Source organism: Cannabis sativa, chromosome 1 (assembly GCF_029168945.1).
Source record: "Cannabis sativa cultivar Pink pepper isolate KNU-18-1 chromosome 1, ASM2916894v1, whole genome shotgun sequence".
NCBI lineage: Eukaryota > Viridiplantae > Streptophyta > Magnoliopsida > Rosales > Cannabaceae > Cannabis > Cannabis sativa.
In genome coordinates this window covers 42,472,529-42,497,073 of record NC_083601.1, presented here as the reverse complement: position 1 = coordinate 42,497,073, position 24,545 = coordinate 42,472,529, and the positions used below count along the sequence as shown (strand labels likewise).

At 30.3% G+C, this 24,545-nt stretch overlaps 3 protein-coding genes across 3 annotated transcripts; 1 reads left to right on the top strand and 2 right to left on the bottom strand.

The window, feature by feature from the left end:
• The first annotated feature begins 1,237 nt into the window (after window positions 1–1,237).
• On the top strand, window positions 1,238–4,391 carry LOC115707097 (trimethyltridecatetraene synthase). Its single transcript, XM_030634943.2, has 2 exons — window positions 1,238–2,239; window positions 3,442–4,391. The coding sequence occupies exons 1-2, from the start codon at window positions 1,301–1,303 to the stop codon at window positions 4,075–4,077; spliced, it is 1,575 nt and encodes a 524-aa protein (XP_030490803.2). The 5' UTR covers window positions 1,238–1,300; the 3' UTR covers window positions 4,078–4,391.
• A 2,015-nt stretch (window positions 4,392–6,406) lies between these two features.
• Window positions 6,407–9,168, bottom strand: LOC115707098 (putative receptor-like protein kinase At1g72540). Its single transcript, XM_030634944.2, has 5 exons — window positions 8,238–9,168; window positions 7,989–8,124; window positions 7,748–7,884; window positions 7,461–7,584; window positions 6,407–7,338 (listed from the first exon to the last, which is right to left on the bottom strand). The coding sequence occupies exons 1-5, from the start codon at window positions 8,628–8,630 to the stop codon at window positions 6,734–6,736; spliced, it is 1,395 nt and encodes a 464-aa protein (XP_030490804.2). The 5' UTR covers window positions 8,631–9,168; the 3' UTR covers window positions 6,407–6,733.
• A 4,010-nt stretch (window positions 9,169–13,178) lies between these two features.
• Window positions 13,179–21,129, bottom strand: LOC115707096 (exportin-T). The gene is made up of 15 exons (XM_030634942.2): window positions 18,961–21,129; window positions 18,745–18,834; window positions 18,562–18,651; window positions 18,349–18,453; window positions 17,894–17,953; window positions 17,432–17,494; window positions 17,243–17,338; window positions 16,332–16,496; window positions 15,809–15,982; window positions 15,631–15,696; window positions 15,451–15,549; window positions 14,936–15,082; window positions 13,735–13,912; window positions 13,604–13,655; window positions 13,179–13,494 (listed from the first exon to the last, which is right to left on the bottom strand). Exons 1-13 carry the CDS (start codon window positions 20,680–20,682, stop codon window positions 13,823–13,825), a joined length of 2,967 nt encoding a protein of 988 aa, XP_030490802.2. The 5' UTR covers window positions 20,683–21,129; the 3' UTR covers window positions 13,179–13,494; window positions 13,604–13,655; window positions 13,735–13,822.
• Between the last annotated feature and the right edge of the window lie 3,416 nt (window positions 21,130–24,545).

Sequence of the window (24,545 nt, the reverse complement as noted above, 5' to 3'; positions counted from 1 at the left end):
TTTATTAAATTATATTATATATATCATATTAAAATAGTATATTAAATTTTAATTAAAATTAAAAGTTAGATATTTATATGTTCATATAAATAATTAATATTAAATTTTTATTTCATCATATGATAAAAATATAAAATATTATACATCAGTTTAATATAATACTATATGATACAATTTTACCTTAATAAATAGAACATAAAATCTTTAAATACATAGACATATATATATTATATTACTATTTGTATAATTAAGTATGGAATCCTACAATTAAATATATTAATTTTTTATAAAATATTACTAATTATATTTGAGATGCTACCTCCTAACAATGCTTTTTTATATAATAAACTAAAATATAATTTATTAAAAAATAAAAAATATTATTTTTTATAATATGGACAAATATTTTGATTATTTGTTTAAAAAAAATAAAAAGTTGAAACAAGTTGATGATTTGCTCGAGGTGCTTATCTATAAACAATTTTGTCCTTAAATACATAATTAAAACAATTTAGAACACTTTCAACAATTTTGCTACTCTGTTTTTTAAAATACTTAATTAAAAATCGAATTTTTTTTTATTTTACCTCACACAAATTTATATTATACCATACATTAGTTGTTTTATAATTTCTCTAAACTATTTAAAAAATATATATAGTACACATAAACAATAAATCATTATGTATTAAATAATATTCATTTATTTTTTGCACTTATCATTAAACAAAATACATTATAAAAATTATATAAAAAAAATTATAGTTAACTCTTAACTACATTTAGTTAAGCATTATTCATAAGTTAAATTTTTAAGTTATTTTAGCTTATCTATTAAATGTGCATTTTTGACTTTTTTTTTATAACTTTTATAACTATTTTACATTAACTATTATTATGAGTGTTCTTAGATAAATTTACAGCAAAATTAATTAAAAATATAATTAAGATTAAATAATTATTAGGCTGTGTGAAAAAAACACAAAAGTGGGGGCTCTCATTAATCTACCCAACCAAACCACACTAGTACCTTTGGCTTCTAGCATATTTTCCAATTTCCATCAAGTGTCTACACACTAATCTTTTTTTATTTTTTTTAACAACACACTAATCTTATTGGCCATCAAAAATTACAAAAGCAAGTTCTTTCTTACCATTACTGTCCCCGAAACTACGATATATTAAAAAGAAAAAAGAAAAAGAAAAGTCAGTAAGATGACAAATTTCCACTTACTTTACTAAATAAATGTCCACAATCTAATAAATAATAATAAAAAAAAGTCTATAAATATCCCCAAATATGACTCTTTCACTACATCTGATCTTACCCACAACCAACATGAAAGACCTAACTTGGGTTTCCTACACGGCCATTTGGCTCGCCACGGTGGCACTCATCCTCCTCTCCAAACGTCTCCGCCGCCGTAAACTAAACTTACCACCCGGCCCAAAACCCTGGCCCATAATCGGAAACCTCAACTTAATAGGCCCATTACCACACCGCTCCATTCACGAGATCTCCAAGAAGTACGGCCCAATCATGCAACTCCAATTTGGGTCACACCCAGTGGTAGTTGGTTCCTCAGTCGAGATGGCCAAAGTAATCCTCAAAACCCATGACGTAATCTTCGCCGGGCGTCCCAAAACAGCGGCCGGAAAGTACACAACTTACAACTACTCCGACATCACATGGTCCCCTTACGGGCCATACTGGAGACAGGCCCGAAAAATGTGTCTGATGGAGCTGTTCAGTGTTCGAAGACTAGACTCGTACGAGTACATAAGGAAGGAAGAAATGAATTCCTTGCTTAAGGGCCTGAACGAGTCCGCAGAGAAGCCGATCACCCTAAAAGAGCACCTATCTAATGTGAGCCTTAACGTGATTAGCCGAATGGTGCTTGGGAAAAAGTACACGGACGAGTCTGAAAACGCCATCGTTTCACCTGAGGAATTCAAAAAAATGCTTGATGAGCTTTTCTTGCTTAGTGGAGTACTTAACATCGGTGATTCGATACCTTGGATCGATTTCTTGGACCTTCAGGGGTACATCAAGAGAATGAAGGCCCTGAGTAAAAAGTTTGATAGGTTTTTGGAACATGTGCTGGATGAACATAACGAACGAAGAAAGGGTGTCAAGGATTACGTAGCCCAAGATATGGTCGATGTGCTTTTACAGCTCGCTGAAGATCCAAATCTTGAGGTTAAGCTTGAAAGACATGGCGTCAAGGCTTTTACCCAGGTAACCACTTTTCTTTAAATATCACTTTCGATTTCTTCACTTATTTCTATGTAAATTTTTATACAGATTTTGTTTGTTATTTAAGTTACTAGTTTAATTGTTATAAGAGTTTTAAGTCAAATTCCCTAAAAATACAAAAAAAAATTTAAAAGAATTTTAAAAAACTCTTATATAATTATAATATATTCTCAAATATTTTAATTTAATAAATAAAATTATATAAACTTAATATTTAATTACACTAATAAAATCGCGTGAAGGTTGTTAAGCATATATTGTGCTAACATTTCACTTTATATTTTTATATGCTGACTACAAGATTAATTATTTGGGTCAATCGAGTGTCTTGAGAGATAGGGGAGCTGACTAATTGTTTATTTATATTATTATTATCATTAATTTTTAATATTCAGTTAAAAAAATTAAGTTTTGAAAGAAAATTAATTATCTTTTAATATTTTAAAAATAAATATTAAAAGATCAATGAAGAGCTGCCACGTAGATTCCTGATAAAACTTGTACAAAATATTATTATTGCATATTAATGATGCCAAACTAAAACTATGTTCCAATTGAGAAAAAAAAAAGTCTTATTTTAATTTATACTGCATAAATACCATTTATTTTTTGAAAAGCATTCTTATTCAGTATTAGGGGTGCCTAACATCTCATGTTAAACCAATAATAATATTAACACATAAATAACTGTTAGGACCCCTACTAACTTTTAGTATTTCTCTTTTTTAAACGACACCCAATATTTATTTTATTAAACTAAACTCTGAAAATGAGCATCAACACTAAGCTAGTGTTAATTGGGCACTTATAAGCTAGTGTCAATCAATGTCAGTTAATTGGTACGTAAGCTAGTGTTTTTGGGCAATTGTGAAGGGTAAGTGATTCAGGATCCCTGTCAAATAATTCTAATGGTAAGAGGATGGATGGTAAATTAAATTAAATTTTTATTTTTGACATAACTCTTCTTTAAAAAACAGTATAGGACTGTTGTTTCTAATTAGTTGAAGGTCATATCATATGTCTGTTTGTTTGATATGTAAGCTTGAATACCCCCACGACATTTAATGTGACATTCAAAGGAGATTTCAGTATCAAATTATTAAAGAGAAAGTGATTTAGAGCCACAAAAATAAAATAAGTTACTAAAGATGAACTTCTACTTTGTGCATTAAAAATGTATGCAGGATCTAATAGCGGGTGGAACAGAGAGCTCGACAGTGACAGTGGAATGGGCAATCTCAGAGATGTTAAAGAAGCCAGATATTTTCGAAAAAGCAACCGAAGAATTAGACAGAGTGATTGGAAGAGAGAGATGGGTTGAAGAGAAAGACATAGATAAGCTACCCTACATTAATTCCATCGTTAAAGAGACCATGAGATTGCACCCTGTGGCTCCCATGTTGGTCCCAAGATTTACCAGAGAGGATTGTCAAGTGGCGGGCTATGACATTCCCAAGGATACTAGAGTCCTAGTCAATGTGTTTACCATAGGGAGGGACCCTAGCTTATGGGATCAACCAGAGGAGTTTATGCCCGAAAGGTTTCTTGATAAGTCGATTGATGTGAAAGGCCATGATTTTGAGCTCCTTCCATTCGGTGCTGGCAGGCGTATGTGCCCTGGTTACAGTCTTGGTCTAAAGGTGATTCAGTCCAGTTTGGCTAATCTCTTGCACGGTTTCACATGGACCTTACCACCCAACATGAAGAAAGAGGATTTGGACATGACTGAAATTTTTGGGCTTTCAACACCCAAGAAGTTTCCTCTTGTTGTAATTTCTAAGCCTCGACTTTCACCTCATCTTTATGGTCATGGCCTGTAATAAGGTTCATTAATAATAATGGGCTTAGTTGGTTTAGGCTGATTTAAGTTAAGAATGAATAAGTCTTTGTGTTTGGGATTAAGTTCAAAAAAAAAAAGAAAAAGAGTTACCATTCCATTAGAAAAGAAAGAAAAAAAGTGTGCATCGTATATTTTGATATTATGATCATCGAGGCCAGTAGTGTATACTATATCAGAATAAGTTCAATAGTATTGAGAGTTGTTTGTTTGATGCACTTAATAAGTAAATTGTATGTTTAAGGTTTTGTCCAACCTTAAAAGAGATATTACTTAAACAAGAGATATCACGTATCAGTATAGATTGTTTATTTAGATAACTTGCTTTCAATAGTTTTCACAATAGAACTTGTCTTAATAAAACTAATTGTTCGGTAAGTTCACTAATAAATAAATAAAACAATGAAATCAATTAATTTATTCTTTAATTCTATTTGATGAATAAAAATTGTTAAGAAAAATAAAATAAAATAAAATAATAATTAATTTTTAGAGAGAATAATAATAAAAACAACTCATTTATTTTATTTCTTAATGCAATTAACTAAGTTCTCTTCTTTCTATTCAATTGATAAGTTGAGCTATGAAGATTATAATTTTGTTAAGGCTTATAAGCTCAATTTATATGAAAATTTTCTATATTCCTATGGTAAGTTTAATCACAAAGATAGCATTAAGCATAACAACTAATAAAATTATACAAACAACCTATGTATTTTTGTCCTAAATCAAGTTGCATCCATAACAATCAAAGCATATACAAATTTCACATTCAAGAATTTTAATTTAAATTCATGGACAAGAATTATAGATGACTAATAAATAATTACAATCAAAACAAATTATATGGAATTGAACTAAAAGAAGAAGAAGAAATTGACTAATTACATTAATCCATAAAATAAACCAACAAATTGTATGCCTATTAATTTATTATATTGTTGGCGCTAGGTTTATTTATATGATTTTTTAGAGTAATTTAGAGTGTGTTTTAGTATTTTTATTCCATAAAATCAAAAAAATTATAAAAATATATTTAAAATTCCGTGAAATTGTATTTTTGTAATTTTTTTTATTATTTTTGTGTATTTGTGAAATAAACCCTATAATTATCGGAGGCCCAATTGGGTCATTAAGATATATAAGCCCAATAATCATTTGAAAATTGAATTAGTGTATTTGTATTTGGCCGATTATGATTTATGATGATTAATATTTGTTCTTTTTCTGCTTCAGTTGACCATTCTGAGATTGCAAACATAATAGAGGAAGCTGACGTACGCGATATTTTAATGAACACTAGGAAGAAAATCTAATCCATCAAAGTACGGAAAAACACATCGCATTTTTGAATGATCAATACTTATTATAGTTCTTAACTATTAATTTATATATATGAATTATGTTTACTTTTGTCTCTTATTGTCTAAATACGCCAATCAAGTTTATTATTAATTTCATTTTATTATTTTCTGAGGAATGATATAAATAACACCCAAAATTGTGCATTATCATGTACTTTTCTCAAAAATAAAAATAAAATGAGATTGCCTTGTACTTGCCGCAACAAATATGTATTTATTTATTTTTATAAGACCTGGACAAATATGTATAAGGTTCAATTTTAGGCACTGAGTGGGGTTTGGTACAAGTTCGGAAATGAAGCAGGAGGTTGGCCCATAACCATTTAAGACTACAATTTTCTACTATGGATTTTCAAGAATTGGAGTGGACTCTATCTCTAATATTGGGTTGTTCAGACTTTGAATGGACCATTCCTCAGTTAATCTTTGGAATATTGACTTAGAAAAATCCAGATAAGGACCAACTTAATAAATTCATCTTTAATGCGGATAGCTAGCCTAGCAAACCACAATATTTTAAGCGAAACATTCCTCATCATGATTTAGGACTACTAACGATCTTTATATGGAATATACAATAAGCTCATCCACAACTTTCTTTTTTTTTTTTTTGAAAGATTCTTCTTCTTATTAGTTTAGATTAAAATAAAAAAATAAAGACCCTTTTTAATTAATTAATACCAACTAATTTCTAACAATAATTTGACTACTAATATTTTACAAATTTATTGATCGTATGCATAATTCACGAAAATCCAGTTTGAACCAATGAAAGGGTGTGTACATATTTTTCTACATACACACATATGGGAATGCATAGAATTATTTGAAACGATGTGGACTTTTGAACCGAGAAAATGACAGAAATTAATGACAGAAGAAGAATATATCCATTAAAATTTAAGTATAATAATTTGGTACAAGGATATATATATATATATATACTAATTAACAACATACACACTTGGCTGTATAATTATATCTATATATTTCGGTTACAAGGGTAGGTATAGGCTTAATGAAGCTATACGCTACAATAATACGTACGTCCTAACTGAGATACTGACCAATATTATCATCTCAAATCTTACTGAACAACAAAATTTAAAAGAAAAAATAAATAAATTAAAAAACTACTCTAATGTACACAACATGATACAACAAACACACAAGTAGTATAGCTATATGTATTTTTTTTTTTTTGTATGTGTGTGTAATTAATTCTTTAATTATGTAATAATCTAATATAATCTTAATTATTTTAACTTCTGATCATCACCTAGCTAGTACTTGTCCTTTTGGGGAGTAAAGACTAGTTCCAAGAGTTTTATACAAAGTAGTATCAGAATATACTGCGTTGGATCTTGATGACCTAATCCTGTATTTATGCCTATAACCTTTTCGGCCACGACGTCGACTCTGGCTCTTTTCCTCTCTTTGGTAACTATTATTATCTCCATTATTATTACTTCTACTACTCATAAGTACCACATCTTCATCATCATGATCAACTTTTTCCTCTCTTAATTCAGTGGGAACAACATAAACAAAAGGTACTGAAATGTCACGAGTCAAGCCCAAAAGTGGCTCCAACGATTTGACCACACTACTCATTGTGGGTCGAGATTTGGGGTTGTGGCTCAAACATTGATGAGCCAAAGCAGCTGCTTTCCTAGCCCCTTCGATCGAGTACTGACCCTCGAGCCTTGGGTCCATTATTCGGTCCACTTTATGGGCATCTTTTAAAAAAGGCTTAGCCCAATCAACAAGGTTCTGTTCCCTACTCAGTCTTCGGCTCTTGTCCAAGCATCGCCTACCTGTTAATAGTTCCAACAGAACCACTCCATAACTAAATACATCGCTCATAGCTGTCACATGACCTGAAATTTTGTCACCAATATACACCCATTATTAATTTATGAATCATGAGATCGATAATAATAATAATAATAATAATGTGTATAGTACTATAATAAAAATCATCAATTATTGATTTTATTACCTGTCATTATGTACTCCGGAGCAGCATAGCCTTCGGTGCCCATTACGCGCGTTGAAATGTGCGTTTCATCTCCTTGTGGACCATCTATGGCTAAGCCAAAATCAGAAAGCTTAGCAGTAAAATCCTGTAATAAAATAATAATAAAAGTAAATTATTTATTTGTATACATCAATTATATACATAAAAAAGAATTTATTTATTATTAATATATATATATATATATGTTTGGTACATGATAAGACAAGGATAAGAGAAAAAATAAGACAAAAGTAAAATAAGTTACGTACAGAATCTAGTAAGATATTTGAAGCTTTGAAATCTCGATATATGACTGGCTTTTCTTCCTCGTGTAGGAAACTCAGGCCTTTCGCAGCTCCAATTGCAATTTTTATTCTCGTTAACCACGGTAAGGCTCCAGAGTAACCTATAAATATAAATAATACGTACGTATATATGTGTGAGAATATTATATAAAAAAAAAAGGTAAATAAAAATACGAAAGAGAGAAAAAGGAAAAAGATTTTTCACCTTTGAAAATATGGTTCTCTAAGCTTCCCCGAGGCATGAATTCATAGACAATAAGCCTATGTTCATCTTCGCAACAATAACCGATCAAGTTTACAAGATGAGGGTGCTTTAATTGCCCAAGAAAAATTACTTCCGCCTGCCCCAAAACAAAAACAAAACATCTATATATATAAGCAATTTTGAATCACATAAAATAAACAATTGAATTGAATATTTTGGTGCATGATTTTATTACTAATTAGTAATTACCAGCCACTCCCGATGGCCTTGTTTGCCATCCAAATCGAGAACTTTAACCGCTACAGATTGAGCTTTCAAACCAGGCCTGACCTTATCATCAATGAACCCTTTATACACTTGTCCAAAACCACCTTCGCCAAGAAAGTTAGTCTTAGAGAAGTTGTATGTGATGTTCTTGAGCTCTTTATGTGTAAAAATATGAATATTTGACCCAAAAAGTGTACTCGATAGATCACTCATGAGAGATACCATAGATGAGTTACTTAAATCGGAAAGTGACAATCTCTGAGAACTTGTATCTTTTGAAGAAGCTGGAAATCTGGTCTCTGTTGGGACTGTAACCTTCTGAGGCTTCATACATGAAGGCAAAAGCGACTTGATTATGATCTTCTTAAGAATCATATTTTGTTTTCTTAATCTTAATTATCTATGCTTTGAACTATGATTATGTATGTAGTGTGTGGCTAGCTAGTTAATTATATAGGGAGCTGATAAAATATGTATATAAAATTAAGGGATTTTGGAATCATGAATAAAATGAGGGTGTGTGGTGTGGGGGGTAGAAATAGGTTTGAGTTTAGAAGACTTGATAATGAAGTCAATGACTCAATGATAAATCTATAAAGCAAACTCTTTGATAATTATATATTAATTAATACATCTATGTGTCTTCACAATTATATATTCTCATACCATTAGTACCTAATATATAATATATAATATATATATATATGGCCAGCTCTACTATTTACAAATATATGCAATTAATAAATTGTAGTAGTTCTGTTGTTTGATCGAATAGATGTAAAAGGAGTACACCAAGTCTAATGTTTGGAAAAGTAGAGAGAAAAAAATTCAATGGTATCCATAGACTTTGATCAATATCGACCCAACATGCTTTATTAACTAAAGTGTTTTGTGTTTTGCAAATTTTGTGTTGATGTCACAAAACTATACTTTCTAGGTAATTTCTTTTGTTGTTCCGACTTTTGGAGACCTTCGACAACAACAACCTAGCCAAGGTGAACTAATATAATACCACAGGCCAGTTTCTAGAATAATAATAATTAATTGATTTTTAACTGTTTATTTTATTATTAAAGTAATAATAATTTCTTGTTTCCTTAACCTATACGTATAAGGTTTAACTTATTCCATTTGGGTTATTGATGGTAATCTCTATGTATTATTAAATTGAAAATCAATATTGTATGTGATTTTTGTAGTTCCTCCAATTAAAATGTATGTATATATCCATGATAAAATTGCATCACACGTGAAAATAATGATCATAATATATAATACGAAAAATTATTCACGATTTAATACACTAATTCACTTATAGGTTAATAATTTTTTAAGCAAGTATAATAATTAAACATTTCCATCAGAAAATAGTTAAACATGGTTAACCTACTCCAATTAATTATTGATGGTAATTTAACTAATAACTATTCATTAATATATAATTAAAAAAGTTCCAAGTTCCAAAAGGAAAAATTATATGTATCTCTCCATCATGAAAATCACGTTACATATAATTAATATATTTATATATATATTAACGATCTAATGTTACATTTAATCTAAGGTTTTGTAACTAGATAATATATTAACCGAAATTTTAAATAAGGTAGAAGTGTTGGATCAATCAATAGAGGAGATCTTATTATATATTAGGGTCGTCTTTAAGCATAAAGAGGTTACTTTTTAAGGTCCCAAAATAAAAATGAAAAGGCTTCATTCTGTTTTTATTTAATTAAACTTAAGTGTACTTTGAACCAAAATTGTCTACAATTGGATTGATTAAGGCATATGACACATTATAAGTGATGTGGGTTCAAATCTTGTGTGGCAGTACCCTTTTGAATTTGTTTTAATGTTTTGCTACAGCCAATCCAATTATATATATACTTAAAGATTTATTTAAATTAATTTTTCATTCTACTTTTTCTTTTGAAAATTTTCACTTTTATTAATTTAAACTCTATTTTTTTTTAACAACTTTTCATTTTGTAAGCTCTTTTCGATATTTTTTTTTTTCCATGGTCCACCCTCCACAATCACACATATTTAGTATTGTGGGAAAAAAAATCATTAATTTAATCATCAAAGTATATTCATAACAACATATATTGTACTTTCTGTAAATATTATTAATTTGATTTGATTGAAAAGTTTGGTTAAAATCTTAAAAATAGTCTTCTGCTTTGGTTTTTTTTTTAATATAGGTAAAAATGAATTTTGTGTTAGGGCTCCAAAGTTTAAATCACTTTATGCCATAATATATTTAGGGCAATCCTGCCTATTACAGCACTAAGTATTAATTCGTCCTTTCTTAAATCTATTTGATCTAATTATAACGGACTGATCATCCAATTATAATTGACCGAAAAATATTAAATATCCAATTGTAATTGGATTGACGCTAATTTTGAATATCCAATTAAATCGGATCAGACGTTAGATGGGAAATCCAAAAATTCAGTTAAACATCCAATATTTTCATTTAATTTAGAATCTTTAGATGAATAATTAAATCTTATGATGTCATACTTAAAATATATACGTATATATGAAAATTAAAATTATATTTACGTGGCATAATCCCAATATTTTAAGTTTGTAAGTAGCATAATTCTAATGTTTAAATTTACGGTTTGAGTTGCTACAATAATTTTAATGTGGGTTGTTATGTAGATTTTGATTGCGATTAAAGTCGATCCATTAGTTACTATATGAGTTTTTATGCATCCGTGAAAATAAAAAAAAATTAAAAAAAAAAAAACAAAACTATTTTAAGGTGTAAAAATAAAAAATTCTATAAATTATTCAAAAAATTTCTAAAATTTACAAAAATATCTTACTTAACTATATCATATATCCATCAACAATAAATAGCTAACAAATAGTATATAATTGAACTTTTTTTAATATATATTTATATTATACGAAATGACTGATCATCGCGGGTCAAGCAGGGAGCTGCAATTTGCAAACACAAAATCAACCTTTCTTACGTGACCAATATTTATTAATTATTTACGGCCAAAGAAAATAAAAATTATGTACGTGACCTTAAATTTTCCAAAGTAAATTATAAATATTAGAAGTCTTTGTTAAATGGATTTCGAGTGACATCTTTTCTGCTGACGACTGTTGAAACTTATAGCATAAAATGAGGTCTATAATTTTAACCTATTATTTCAAATTGTTTCTTTGCCAATTTTTGTTTTTGCTCGGCATTTTTTATATTATTAATTATTTTGTGGAAGTTTTTTCTCGGAATTAATTATTGTTACTTTGTCTGTTATGAATTTGTTTGTTAGCTTTGTCAATATTCTATGGAAATTGTTTTATGGACGAAATGTTCCATGTAATAATGCAACTAAACCAATGTATTATTTATTTTTCTAGGAAAGAAAATGAAAATAAAGTTTAGTAATTGTGACGTTTTATATTTGTTTTTGGGCGACAAATGAGAGTCTGCTATGCCACTAGCTTCGAATTTAAACTAGTTTTTCTTCCAAGGAAATGATGAGTCTACAAACAAATCTATATATTAGTTCATTATATTTAGTAAAAGGAGGCAAGCCGATAAAAGCCTTCACATTTAAGGTAATCATTTCAGGGTTGCACCAACCCATTTTTGTTTTTTATTTCCTTTCAAATGACAAAAAAGTCAGTTGAGAGATTTTCTTTTTTTGATGGAACAGTCAGGAGATTTTTTTATAATGTTAGTATAAATAATAATTGAAGTGAACATTTTCAATTATATAGGTTCGATTAGTAAACTCCAATAGAGAAACTCGATCAAGTGATTATAACTAATGGTGGTGCTGTCATAGTAGAAAACGTTTGTGAGGAGACTAGATCAAGTTGATGTGTGGTCAATTTTTAGCTGCCTCTTTAATGGGAATCGGAGGAAAATAAATTAAAATGTAAATACAGTTTCAGGGCTAAATAAGAGACTACTCATTATCATCATTAAAAAAGATTTATTTGGAAGATTTTACTTGACGATGTCAATTAATAGATTAGTGCGCTTAAATTTTCTTGTCTATTTTTCATTATAGCCAGTTTGTTTAGAATGATTTAGGCCTAAAATGGGCGAAATTTTCACACGTGGTATAGCTTCAATTTGCACAATACTACTAATTAATTTATAATCCTAGAAAGTAACAAAATTTCCCTTTTTTTATTTATATTAAATGTACAATTTTTGAATGAAAAATATAAAACATCACAAAAAGGCAGAAATTATGAATAGAAATGATTTGACATCATGAATTGAATGGTTTGAAATATTAGTGCAGTCTGTTATAGCTTTATAATAAGTTCATTTCGATGCTTTAGAAGTCGTTAAGGTCTTCACGTTAATTGACAAAATTTATATTGCAAACGACTGAAATCTTATTTGATTTTCTAAAAAAAAGATAGCCAAGATACATTGATTTTTGTAATTTGCACCAAACGATACAAAAAAAATCCATTAGTGATGGGTCCAATGAGAAACATATTTGGCTACAGTAGAAATTTCAAAGCACATTTTTTTTTTAGAAATTAATTTCAAAACACATTCTAACTATTAATTTTAATGGTCAGAAAACAAGGACAGAGAAATATTTGGTCATTTCTTTGTGATGCTGAAATTCACCAACCCAATTTCGATTAGATTCCTTAAATTCCTAAAGAGAAAAACCAAAAAAGAAATGTTTATGGCTTACAGCTAAGTTGAAAGTTTAAAAGTATGCTTCACCTGTCTAATAATATAATTATCTGATCGGTCAAAATTAACGTGTCCACTTCATAATCTTCAAATAAAAACAAATAGTGAGTAAAAGCTGCAGAAAAATTCGAGCAAGGATGACTTCTGTTCATACCATTACTATAAATTTTTCTCAACTATTTTCAGTTTAGACAATAAACATATAAGAAGAAGAAAAACAATGATAACAATTGAGGAAAACTTGTATAAGTTACCTGATTTTTATTTTCACAAGGGAACAATAATAATAAAAATTAATAGACTACAGGAGCTTCAAACTGTGAAGCATAATTTATAACTGAATTAGAACAATTCACTCTATAAATCCCAAAAAAGAAAATTAAAAAATAAATTAAAATTAAAGACTCAAAATTATAGAGGGGAAAATGAACAATATTGACAAAATCCATGAGGCTTGAATACAGACCAAGCAGCTCCAATTGGGGGTGATGGTGAAGCAAAATTTTAATAGGCAAAATTTCCTCCTCAAATTTACAACTGCGTGCGTTACAAACAAAAAGGCAGAGAATGAGCAACCGTGCAAAAATATTTATGTAAGGGGAAATAAAATTGATCTCTTTAAATATAATAGGAGTGTTTTTTATACCTCATTCAAAAGACAGCCGAAAGAAAGAAAAAAATATGTACACACAAAATCCCTGCAAGTTTTACTGGAAAATGTTATAAAAGAAGAGTAAGAAGTTTAACAGAGACATTTGCATAATGGTTTATGGTTACCTTTGGCAAACAAAAACGCATTGCCATGATACAGGACAGAATGATGTTATGTGGAGAGCAAGCAATTTCGACCAACAACTTTACGATGCTATCTGAAAACAAGGCTGCCATTCTGGTGAACCCTTAAGTTTTCAATGAAGGACTGATAGAATGATTTCAATGCCTTTATATCACAACCCTGAGAGAAATTAATAAATAGATCAGTATCAGAATCAGAGATGAAATTAAGTGAATATGTGATCTCAATACTTGAAAAAATTAATTAAAAAAGAAACTCTTATCAGTAAGTTGCTACTGATATTTCCCAATAAAGCTTTGGTTGCATTTCACTAAATCATAGTTGAAACTTGAAAGAATTTCTACACTTAAGAGTGGCAAAATAGGTTTCGACACGACACGTAAACACAAACACGAATTTTACAGGATAGGGTCGAAAAAATTAGACGCAAATTGACACGACTTGACACGAAATAAAAACGAATCAAACACAACACGACCTCTTTACACAAATTTGATACGTTTGACATGGTTTTTTCAAAAAACATAATATAAAATAATTAATGAATAATATAATTATATAAAAATAAATACTTAGTGATTCAATGTTAAAGTTAAAAAATATTAAGTTTAATTTTCTTTAAAATGAAATTGAAAATATTTTAAAAAATCTTAATTTGTAATATATATATATATAGAAAAACAATATATACATAAATGTAAATTTTTTAATGGAACCTAAATCTATCATTTTTCTCTACAACTCCAGTTTCAATAATAGCAAAGCGAACACAACGCAATTTTTTACGGATCGAATTAGGGTTGAGAAAATTAGACACGAGTCAAAAAACAGGTCGACATGCCTAACACGAAATATAAAAACGGGTCATATAATATATGATATGAAGTACACAACCCAATGACACGTTTTTCCACCCCTACCTACACACTTACCATAAATGCTTTTTAACCCTAAGGAACACTTCACTAGTCACTACAACATAATGTTTGTGGTTGTCCGAAGAATTTATTTTAATTATCTGGTATGGAAATTTGTAATACACACACACAAATCGGAAGATGAATATCAATAAGGATGATTTAAATATTTCAAAATAACTATGTAAATACCGTGAGTCAATGTTAACTATTCATAGACATCAAAATATAAATGGTTAGCTCAAACGAAAGATTAAAACACAACCTGCAACTTCTGGCAATACTGCTCTGCCATATCCTGTGGGCAATGTGCTGGTGGGAGGCCTTTTGAAACAACATGAACTAGAAAATCATCCCCAAACTTCTCGTACATAACCTTCTGAGCTAATACAATTTCTCCGAACAAAGCAATCTGCATACGGTAGTATTCAAAGTAAAACAACAAGACAAGTCCCCAAAGGCTTGAAAAAGGTTCTAATACAAACACCAAATATAATATATGACACCAGTGCTTAAATTTTTGCACAAATGGTGGTGTTGCCAAATCCAAAAATAAAAATTATTGATTTTCAGAAATTGTTATTAATAATACTCAATTGGACAGTCCCAATAAAGAAATGGCTCTTTTGATATTGTAACATTATAATAGATCTTATTTTCTCAATTATTTTGCCTACAGCTTTTGTTTTTAAAATAGTAATAATAAAAGATATGTGGGGAGAATTATGAGTTGATAATATGGAAAATGAGAAATTAAAAACAGTATTCAATTAAACTTACAGTATTTGCATCACGAAATTCAAAGGACTTTTCAAGCACGCTGTACAAACAACAATGCATTGCAAAGTTTTCTATTATGAAGCTTTGGAAACCAGGTAACTGGAAAAAGAAAAATGTTAGTGCCATTGAGGAATGTCAATTTAATCAACAGAAATAACCCTATCTGAAGTATGAACTTACCATTTCTTCTGTTTGAGGCCTGCCGCACCAATCTTTGATTAATCTAATAAATATCTGAACACATGCCTAAGTCACAGGAAATGCATAAATGAAAGAAATCAGATCCGACCGCCCAATAGGTTCGTCACCCTTTTGTTATTGAAGTAAACAAACAAGAGAGCCAAAGAATGTATCAAACCTTTCTAACAGTGATATCCTTGTGCTTACAAGCAGTAAACAATAGCAACTGCATTATAGGATGTAAGTACTCCCTGCTTTTAGGAGATAAGAAAACAGAAGAAAGGTCGTGTGTGGCTATCACATGAAGAAAAGTATAGAAAGTCCGCTGAAGTTCTTGCAATTCGCGAATTTCCTGCAATAAAAACCAATAAGCCTTAATATTCTTCAACGAAACCCGATTCATTATCACTTTTAACTACACTAAATGGCATAAATACAAGTACATAAATGAACAGAAATACACAAAACTTGCTTCGAACTAAGGTCATACCCACACAACTTTGTAAAAAAATCTTATTTTAAACTTCACGTACACGTTGCTATTGATATATACATATATATAATTAAAAAGAGAGAGAGAGGGAGAGAGAGAGAGAGAGAGAGTTATCAGAAAACAGTAACTATAAGAGGCATGAAATCATCAAACAGTTATTTTATGAAGTGTAACAGATAATCTTTTTACAGAAGTAGCATCTCTATACCTCATTATTAGTTCCAGGCCCTGATGGAAATACATCTCTTGGAATAACACTCAATATCCTACCAGCAATGGCAGGAAATACTTCATCCAAGATGCTATGGACTAATGTGCTGAATTTGCATATAAGTTGGTTCAGCAACACAAGCAAACCAACCATCTCCTTTGGCTGCAGGTCACAATAACGAATTAAACTTACAGAAGTAATGAAGTGCAAGAGCAAGCATAAATGTTGGAATTCAACTCAGTGACCTGTATATGGCAACAAGGATATGTTCCCACATCACAAATAACTGGAATTCAATTTATATCTTCACAGTTTCAACACCATATCGATTCATAGAAAACCAAGCAGAAGTAACCCAAGAGAAAGTGATAAGTATATTTTATTCTAAGTCATATATGAACAAAAATGTAGCAAAAGAAGTCAAGAGTTGATAAAGGTTACTGTCAACCTTCTGGACTGTTTAAATTGTTGTAGACCTCCTAACTTTTCCAAAAAAGGCAATAAAAATATTCGCCTTATGTGAAGTTTTCCTAGTGTATTATTATTAAGTATAGGTACCACTCTTTACAAGGTACATGTACAGGGACATGAAGAATGGACCACTTACACAAACTCAAAACCCAATGACTAAGCAAGTATATTTATGTTTTATTCAGTAACAAATATGATATTTTATTCACCCACTTCTACCATGTTACTAATAACCACTTATATTAGAATTATGATTCTTATTTATCATAGAAAAATTACGTTCACACGATCAAGAATACTTGAGAATTTTAAGAATTTTTTCGACATTTTTTCTTCTGTATTTCTATAGACAAGTTCTGTAGACATTTGCTTACGAGCATAAAAATATCGAACATTCCTAAAAGTGATACTTATATGTAACTGTAACTGTATTGTACCTCACTTTCTGCCAGCAATTGCTCCAATGCCTTTGGAAGGTATGGAAAGACAGAGGCTCCCAATGTTTCCACCATGCGGTGCAAAAATGATGTCACCTGAATAGCATGTAGAGTAACATCAAATAAATAGGTGAGTGAAGTACAAGTTAACTGTTAAAGGACATCCACAATCCTCTTTTCAACTCTTACCTTGCTTCGCAAGGGATCTATCTTTGGAAACGCAATAAGGACTTGGAGGAGAACATCTAATGTCTTGATGACAAAGAAAAAGATAAGCAGACTGTTAGTATAAAGTAAATAATGACAGTTCTACAAGAATTCCCCATAAATACAAGTTTCCATAAATTCTATCATTTCTGAAAAGAAAAGAAATAAACTAATGATCAATCATCAACTGGGTGTAGAAACAAGTGAACCTAGCCAAAGAACTAATCTAAAACAGGATAGAGAATCTTCATTAAGCATTTAATTAACAAAAGCATATATGTTTTCTTTTGCGAGAAAACCATGGCCCCAGGAGCACACTAGATTTATTTTGCCACCGAGTGTGTGTGTATGTTTTGGTGGTGGGGGTTTCAAAAAAAAAAAAACCTAGATTGATTTAATCACAAGAAAATGAATTTGAGTAAACTTCTTAGATTAAACACCAACCTGCTTAAACATGATCCCAATTGCAGGACGGCTGGTAGTGACAAGACGCTCACTGAAACCCTGCATTGCATGTAAAATAAGACAAAAATAGGAAGGCAGTCCAAGTTACTAAAAAAAGAGGATATCGATTTACTTTCACTATGCTATGTGCACCTAAATGAATATCAATGGCTGCCTATGAAAGGTTGAAGAATGACAGCAAGAAAGCAACAGTAATGTCTTAATAAAAGTATAGCTAAGGGGCATCATATATTGCCTAGCAACTCTTGATGCAGCATTCTAATTTAAAATATTAAAACTATTAAATTTAACTATTTAAAGGATACCACACCAAATGTTGTTGGACACCACATAGCAATACTATTTAATAATATACTGGTGAATACACTCCACCAAAACTATCTTAGAGAAGATATCTATTAACCAGAAGAATATTGAATGAGGAAAAAAAAAACCTTGCTGAGAGAATTAATTGCGATGATTATCTGCTGTATGCTTGCAACTTTTACAGGCGTCTCTTCTGGAGTCAATACTTTGGCATTAATAAGCAATGCCTCTACCTGAATCAACCAAAAGGTTGTGTAAATTTAAGTTTAACAAATTTGTGATAACTAGAAGACTCACAAAAATTTATTTTTATAAATTTTTGCACTACAAATAACCATAACCTGATGGCAAAGAGGAGTGAGCAAAGAAGAAAGATAATCTGCTTGTTTTGCTGGTGGCACATCTTCCATACCGATTAATATACCAATAGCCTGTCAATTGATGACTCACAAATTAGTAAATAACCATTAGCATTAAAAACTACAAAAGCATGTACTTAATGCATACATATATAAAATGAATACCTCAAAAATGTGACTGCCATCTTCAGATCCCGTAAGCTCTTTTGATGTGCAATTCAAACTAGTAAAGCGAGCAACTGTATCTTGTAAGCTCTGACAACACCATATGAAAATGTCAAGAGTATAAATAAGTAGGGAAATGAAGAATACAAACCAAGTTTTAACGATAGGACACCAGACAAATGTATGTGAAGCCCAAGGCTAGTTTATTTTAACTACCTGCAAAATTTTCTCTATGTAGGGAACAAGTTTCACTTTCAGCAATTTCACAACCCTCATGAACAGATAGCTAGCCCTACGACTCACGTAGATACTGGGGTGGTGCATACCCCTTTCATCAAGAAAAGCATTCAACACCATGGGAATATATTCTGCATTTTCCTGAACAAACTTCAAATATCTTGTTATTGTTTCCAAATACACAAGAGCCACCAGCCTGTTAGAGTGGCAAGGAAACGTTGTAGACAGCAGCTGGGGCACCAACTCACTCAAGAGTCCACTCCCAGTTCTCATAGCCTCATCACTTAAAGATTCACCAAATGCATAGAGAAGAGAGAGTGCAGCCTCCACCTCTTCTACATTTCTCTCTCGTGGAGATTCAGCAGCACTAGCTAATGAATTTCTGATGAATAAGTGAGTAACATTAGGCGCTACACGACCAACAGTACGAAGCAGAACAAATAAATCTTTTCTAAACTCTACCATCCTATCTTCTTCCTCTTGCCCAGTCTTATCTAATTTATCAAGACTTTCACGGTAGATAGGATTGTATCGTATCTGAGAACGAATTACTTCCAATATCTGACCCACATGAAGCAGCTGTTTCTCTCTCAAAGGAGAAAGACTCTTCATTGTGGCAACATAGCATGAAAGAAACTGAACTATACTAAATGTCGAATCCAATTCGCAATGCTGCATTACATAAAAAACAGAGGGCAAAACTTCATCTAGAAGCTCCATGGAGATACTCTTAGCATCCTCAGAATTCAATCGTTTAAAGCACTCTAAAACCTCCACAGCATACCCTGTAAGAAGTTGAGCTAAGCTAGAAATCAATTCTGAATCCCCATCCTTGTTTACCAACCCAAAAACCCGATTGATGCGGAGATTTTGCAAGAGAGACAGTTTTGTTTGATGATCCATTCGCTTAGAAACAACTGCCAACAAACATCCGGCTGCAGCACAACGAAGTGGCTCTGATAGCCGATCAACCAAAACCAACTCAAACAACAATGGGATAAAAGCATCATTCACAATTAAGCCAATGTCAATCCAAGAGACGTATCTCTTCATAGATTCTAATACGCTAGAACAAAGTACTTCATCCGAATTTCTATACAAAGATATTATATCATACCAAGCTCTAACTATTTGAGATACACAATGCTGCCTCATTTCATCCTTCACCCGCCCTCCAACAGTCATTTCTTCAGGTGTTCGAGGATAGTCCAAGCTAATTAATTCAACATCCAACGCATTCAAAACCCGACAGAACATATCTATTACTGCTGCCCCTTTGCTCAAATGAGGCAAAAAGTCTACAAATAAAGACCACCATATCAATGGATATTCCGAATATATAAGAGTCACCAAAATTTGAGCAAGTTTGTTCTTAATAAATGCAGGACCCTCCAATATCCTAACATTGTGATCATCCAATCCCTCGAAACAGGCAATAGAGAACACAGATTTTCTAATTAAATACCTCTCGTCTGGACTAATCGCTGAATACCCAACTCGAATAACATCGTGAAGGGTCTGTAAACACCAAAACTGTATCTGAACCAAGTTAGAAAAGCACAACTTTTCTATGCAAAGTCTACAGATTGCCGGTTCTTCCTTTATTTTATCACAATATTCCTTTGCCTTTAATTTCAACTCCGAATCAACTGCGCCCGATTCATCAAAAAGTATCAGTATTGCCTTCTCAAGATCAGCCATGAGGCCCCAAAAAAAAAAATCCAACCCAAAATCCCACAAAACTAGAATACCCTTTGTTTTCTACAACTCTTTTTCTCTATTATTTATTGTTTTCGAAGAAATTTAAGATTTTTCTTTTCCCTCTGTATCTGAGATGTCCAGGCGGAGTGTCAAAAGGTTGAACCGAATCGGAAGTGAGCGATAAATTGAGAGAGATGGTTGTGAGAAATGAGGCCTTACCGATTTGGGATCAGATCAAACTGGGACATCTTTATCAATGCCCAGTTATATAGAAAATGTGAATTAGCTTCTTTTGAAACTAGGAACTTGAAGCTAGGGTTTTTGTAGTTTAAGGAGAAACCACTATTAGGGTTTGCTTGGAATTGGAGTCGGTCTAATTTATTATCTAGTACGAGTAGTAATGTAAACGTTATTTGTGATGGTGAAACCCATAGAGTAGACGATAATAATGTGGAAAAACATGTATCACGATTAATTTTGGCTCTTAAAAAAACCAAATAAAGATATCTATATAAAAAAGAATGTACATTAAGAAAAATATATATAATTTTTTTTTATTTAATGATATTTATGTACATTGACCTGATAAAATAATAATAAAAAAATTTATTTTTATTTATGTTCATTAAAAAATCTCCATAAAATAATAATAAAAAAAATAAAAAAAAATTCTCCATCAACTAATTATCGCATTCAAATTTTACTCCCTGAACTTTTATTATTAGTAAAAATTCCCCACAAACTATTCTCCTTAATGAATTTTGCCCTCTCAATCACATGTGGGCAAAAGATTTTCTATGTAGTATTTTTAGAGCTTAAGTGTCAGTCTCACCTCAACACCACACTTATAATTATATGAATTGAAAGAGAAATGCTAAAGGGCACCAGTGGTGCCTAGCACCTTCCTATGTGTCAATATCGATATTGGTACAACTAAGTATCGGGTCCCATATAATTTAATATAATAGGATTTAGGGAGTATCGCTAGCCAATCGCAACGCGACATGTCGCAAAGGTGCTAGGCACCACTGGTGCCTAATAGCAATGCTCGAATTGAAAATACATATTTATTAAATTTATAATATTAAACATTTATTTTTAAAAATAAAATTATAAAAAAATATTAATATTATTTAATATAAACAAAAGGTTCTAGTGTTGATTAAATTTAAAATATTAAAAAATTATATTTAAAAAATAATCAAAGAACAAATATACATACATTAATTATTATAAGAATGATTACGCAATGGTTACATTTATATTGTAACCATGATGGTTACATTTTTGTTGACTTATAATAACAAGTTACTAACACGTAAATTTTTTATTTTAGAATTAAATTAATTATAATTAATAAAATAATTAATTTTTAATTTAAATATTTAATAAGACCCTTTTTAGAAATTAATATTAATAATTTTATTTTTATATTTAAGTCTCCATATTTGATGTAACCATTAAAATCTCCTCTATTGCTATATATACAACTCTAATCTAACAAATAATTAAAAGAGACTGAATAATACAATTTATAAAATATATATTAAATGATTTTTAAATATATATATATATATTAAACTCTAAAATATATTGCTAAGATATAATTTAATTTCGTATTAGTGAGAATTTAGTTTTTGTTAGAGTTTAATATATGTTTTTCTTAAATCATTTAATAAATAATTTTTTAATTTTATTTAGTTAGACGCGTGGCTGGTATGTCACCTAAGCTCCAAAAATGCCACATAAGCTTTCTTTTGGCCACTTGTGACTGAAGGGGCAAAATTTTATAAGGGAAATAGTTTAGGGAGATTTTTAGCAATAGAAAAAATTTGAGGAGGCAAGATTTAAATGTGGTGATAATTGAAGGAGCAAAATTCTATTTCTAATAATTATTGAAGAAAAAAATCATTTTGAATTAAATTTTTTTTTTATAAAAGGTAAATGAAAATTTCTATTGATAGTTAAATCAGACATAATTTATTACATGTAGATATAGTTCATCGTGCATAATCAACAATAATAGACAAATTAAGTCGTTTATAATAAATAAAAAAAAAATACTTATTCTATTTTCAACTAAATAACCCATAAATCGTGTGAAGTATCAAAAGAATGTAAAAAATATATTAGATTTTCATCTTAAATAAACATGTGACAAATTATACTTATTAATAACAATAGTCTTCCAATAAAAATTCAGCAGAGTTATCTTTTTTCTGAAAACACCCCATTTATTCAAATTAAAATAAACGAGAATAATAAAACCAACTTCACTCAAAATAAGAACTATAACTTCTATTGATCCAATAGAAGGGTGACAAATTACCATTATTAATAGCATAAAATAGTAGAATAGATAACCATTCAAAAATAAAACAGGGAATTAAAAACAACAAACAAAATTAATAGGATCACCAAACACATCTATTTTGAATTCAAATTAGCGCATGCATTCTTGAATTCCAATTGAGGACAATGGGGACACTAAAATTGGGTTAATTTTCTTTGGAGCATTGTCTGTATAGCCATCATTATTATATTAATTATGTTTTCTATTTCTATATAAAATAAGCTCACCCCATTTTGTCTAAAGCACTTGTTGCTGTTAACTTGGATTTCGCCCCACTTCTAGATTAGTTTCATACATTACATTGAATAAATATCATATTCATATAATACAATTCAAATCTTTTAAAATCATAATATCAAATAATGATCAGATTCTTTTAAAAAAAATTATTAAATTTTGCGAACCTTATTATATAAAATTACACAAAAACAAAGTTAATAAATAAACTTTTTATCTTAATTTGGGCTCGGACGTGAACCTTAAATCTGAACTTGAATTTAAACCTGGACCTGGAGCGGAGGTTGGGGACTCGACCCTTGATTAGAACCTTGACTCTGGACCTGAACCTTGACCCGGACTCAAACCCAGTCTGAGATCTAAGACCCGTACCCAAACCCTGACTTGAACTTAGAATTGGGGTCTCAACCCCGAATTCAAACCAAACTTAAATCTCGAACCCAAGATTCTGGCCGAGGTCAGGATTAAGATTGGAGTCAAATTTATAGTAAAGATAATATAATTTTATACAATCTATTAAGACAAATTAATATTAAACATAATATTTATATTAAATATATAACTAATATAGTACAATCCAATGTAATATTTATACAATATACTAGATGAGAGTTACGTGGCGAGCCACGTAAATATTAGTTTTATTTAAGTTATAGTGGTTTTTATTTAAGAATTCGGCAACTAATTGTAAATTATTTTTTAAACGATATGTTTTATAAAAATAAACTTGTTAAGAATGTCATAATTGTATATATAAACTTATAATATCTCACTTTTAACATTTACTCTTGGTTTCAGAAAAATTAAAAGGATCAATATATTTGTTTTGAAAAATTTAAAAGAAATATTATGTAACGAAAATAAATAAAAAAATGTCCTTAAAATAGGGGAAGAGAATTATTAGTTAAAGTTTTAACCTATAAATTTTCAATGAATACAAACCCTCAAGTACGATTTCACAAGAGGCAATAATATTGAGTGATAATCAGCCAACCACAACTCAATTGTACTTAAGTCATTACTTTTCATGTAACTACTACTTCAACCAAACTTTAACAAAGTTAAAATATGTGAGAATTGGGTCTTGACGTTTTATTTGTGAAATCACTGGCAACATGAAGTAAGGGGAGAAAAAAAAAAACAGATTTTGCAATGCAAGCAAACCTCTTTGCAAATTTCTTGATGTGAAATGGAAAGTTGGTTGAATAAACCTGTCACAATGAAAAACAGCCACATTAAATACTCACACAACCATCTCACCAAGTAAGAAAAT

Bases quoted from the DNA above. Each gene is read 5' to 3' on its own strand.
- LOC115707097 (XM_030634943.2), top strand. From the start codon at position 1,301: ATGACTCTTTCACTACATCTGATCTTACCCACAACCAACATGAAAGAC. The intron at 2,240-3,441 runs GTAACCACTTTT...AAATGTATGCAG, and splicing joins GCGTCAAGGCTTTTACCCAG to GATCTAATAGCGGGTGGAAC.
- LOC115707098 (XM_030634944.2), bottom strand. From the start codon at position 8,630: ATGATTCTTAAGAAGATCATAATCAAGTCGCTTTTGCCTTCATGTATG. The intron at 8,125-8,237 runs GTAATTACTAAT...GTTTTGGGGCAG, and splicing joins AAGGCCATCGGGAGTGGCTG to GCGGAAGTAATTTTTCTTGG. The intron at 7,339-7,460 runs GTAATAAAATCA...ACAAAATTTCAG, and splicing joins TCCGGAGTACATAATGACAG to GTCATGTGACAGCTATGAGC.
- LOC115707096 (XM_030634942.2), bottom strand. From the start codon at position 20,682: ATGGCTGATCTTGAGAAGGCAATACTGATACTTTTTGATGAATCGGGC. The intron at 18,835-18,960 runs GTAGTTAAAATA...TGGTGTTGTCAG, and splicing joins ACATAGAGAAAATTTTGCAG to AGCTTACAAGATACAGTTGC. The intron at 15,983-16,331 runs GTATAGAGATGC...TTTTTATTGCAG, and splicing joins GGCCTGGAACTAATAATGAG to GAAATTCGCGAATTGCAAGA.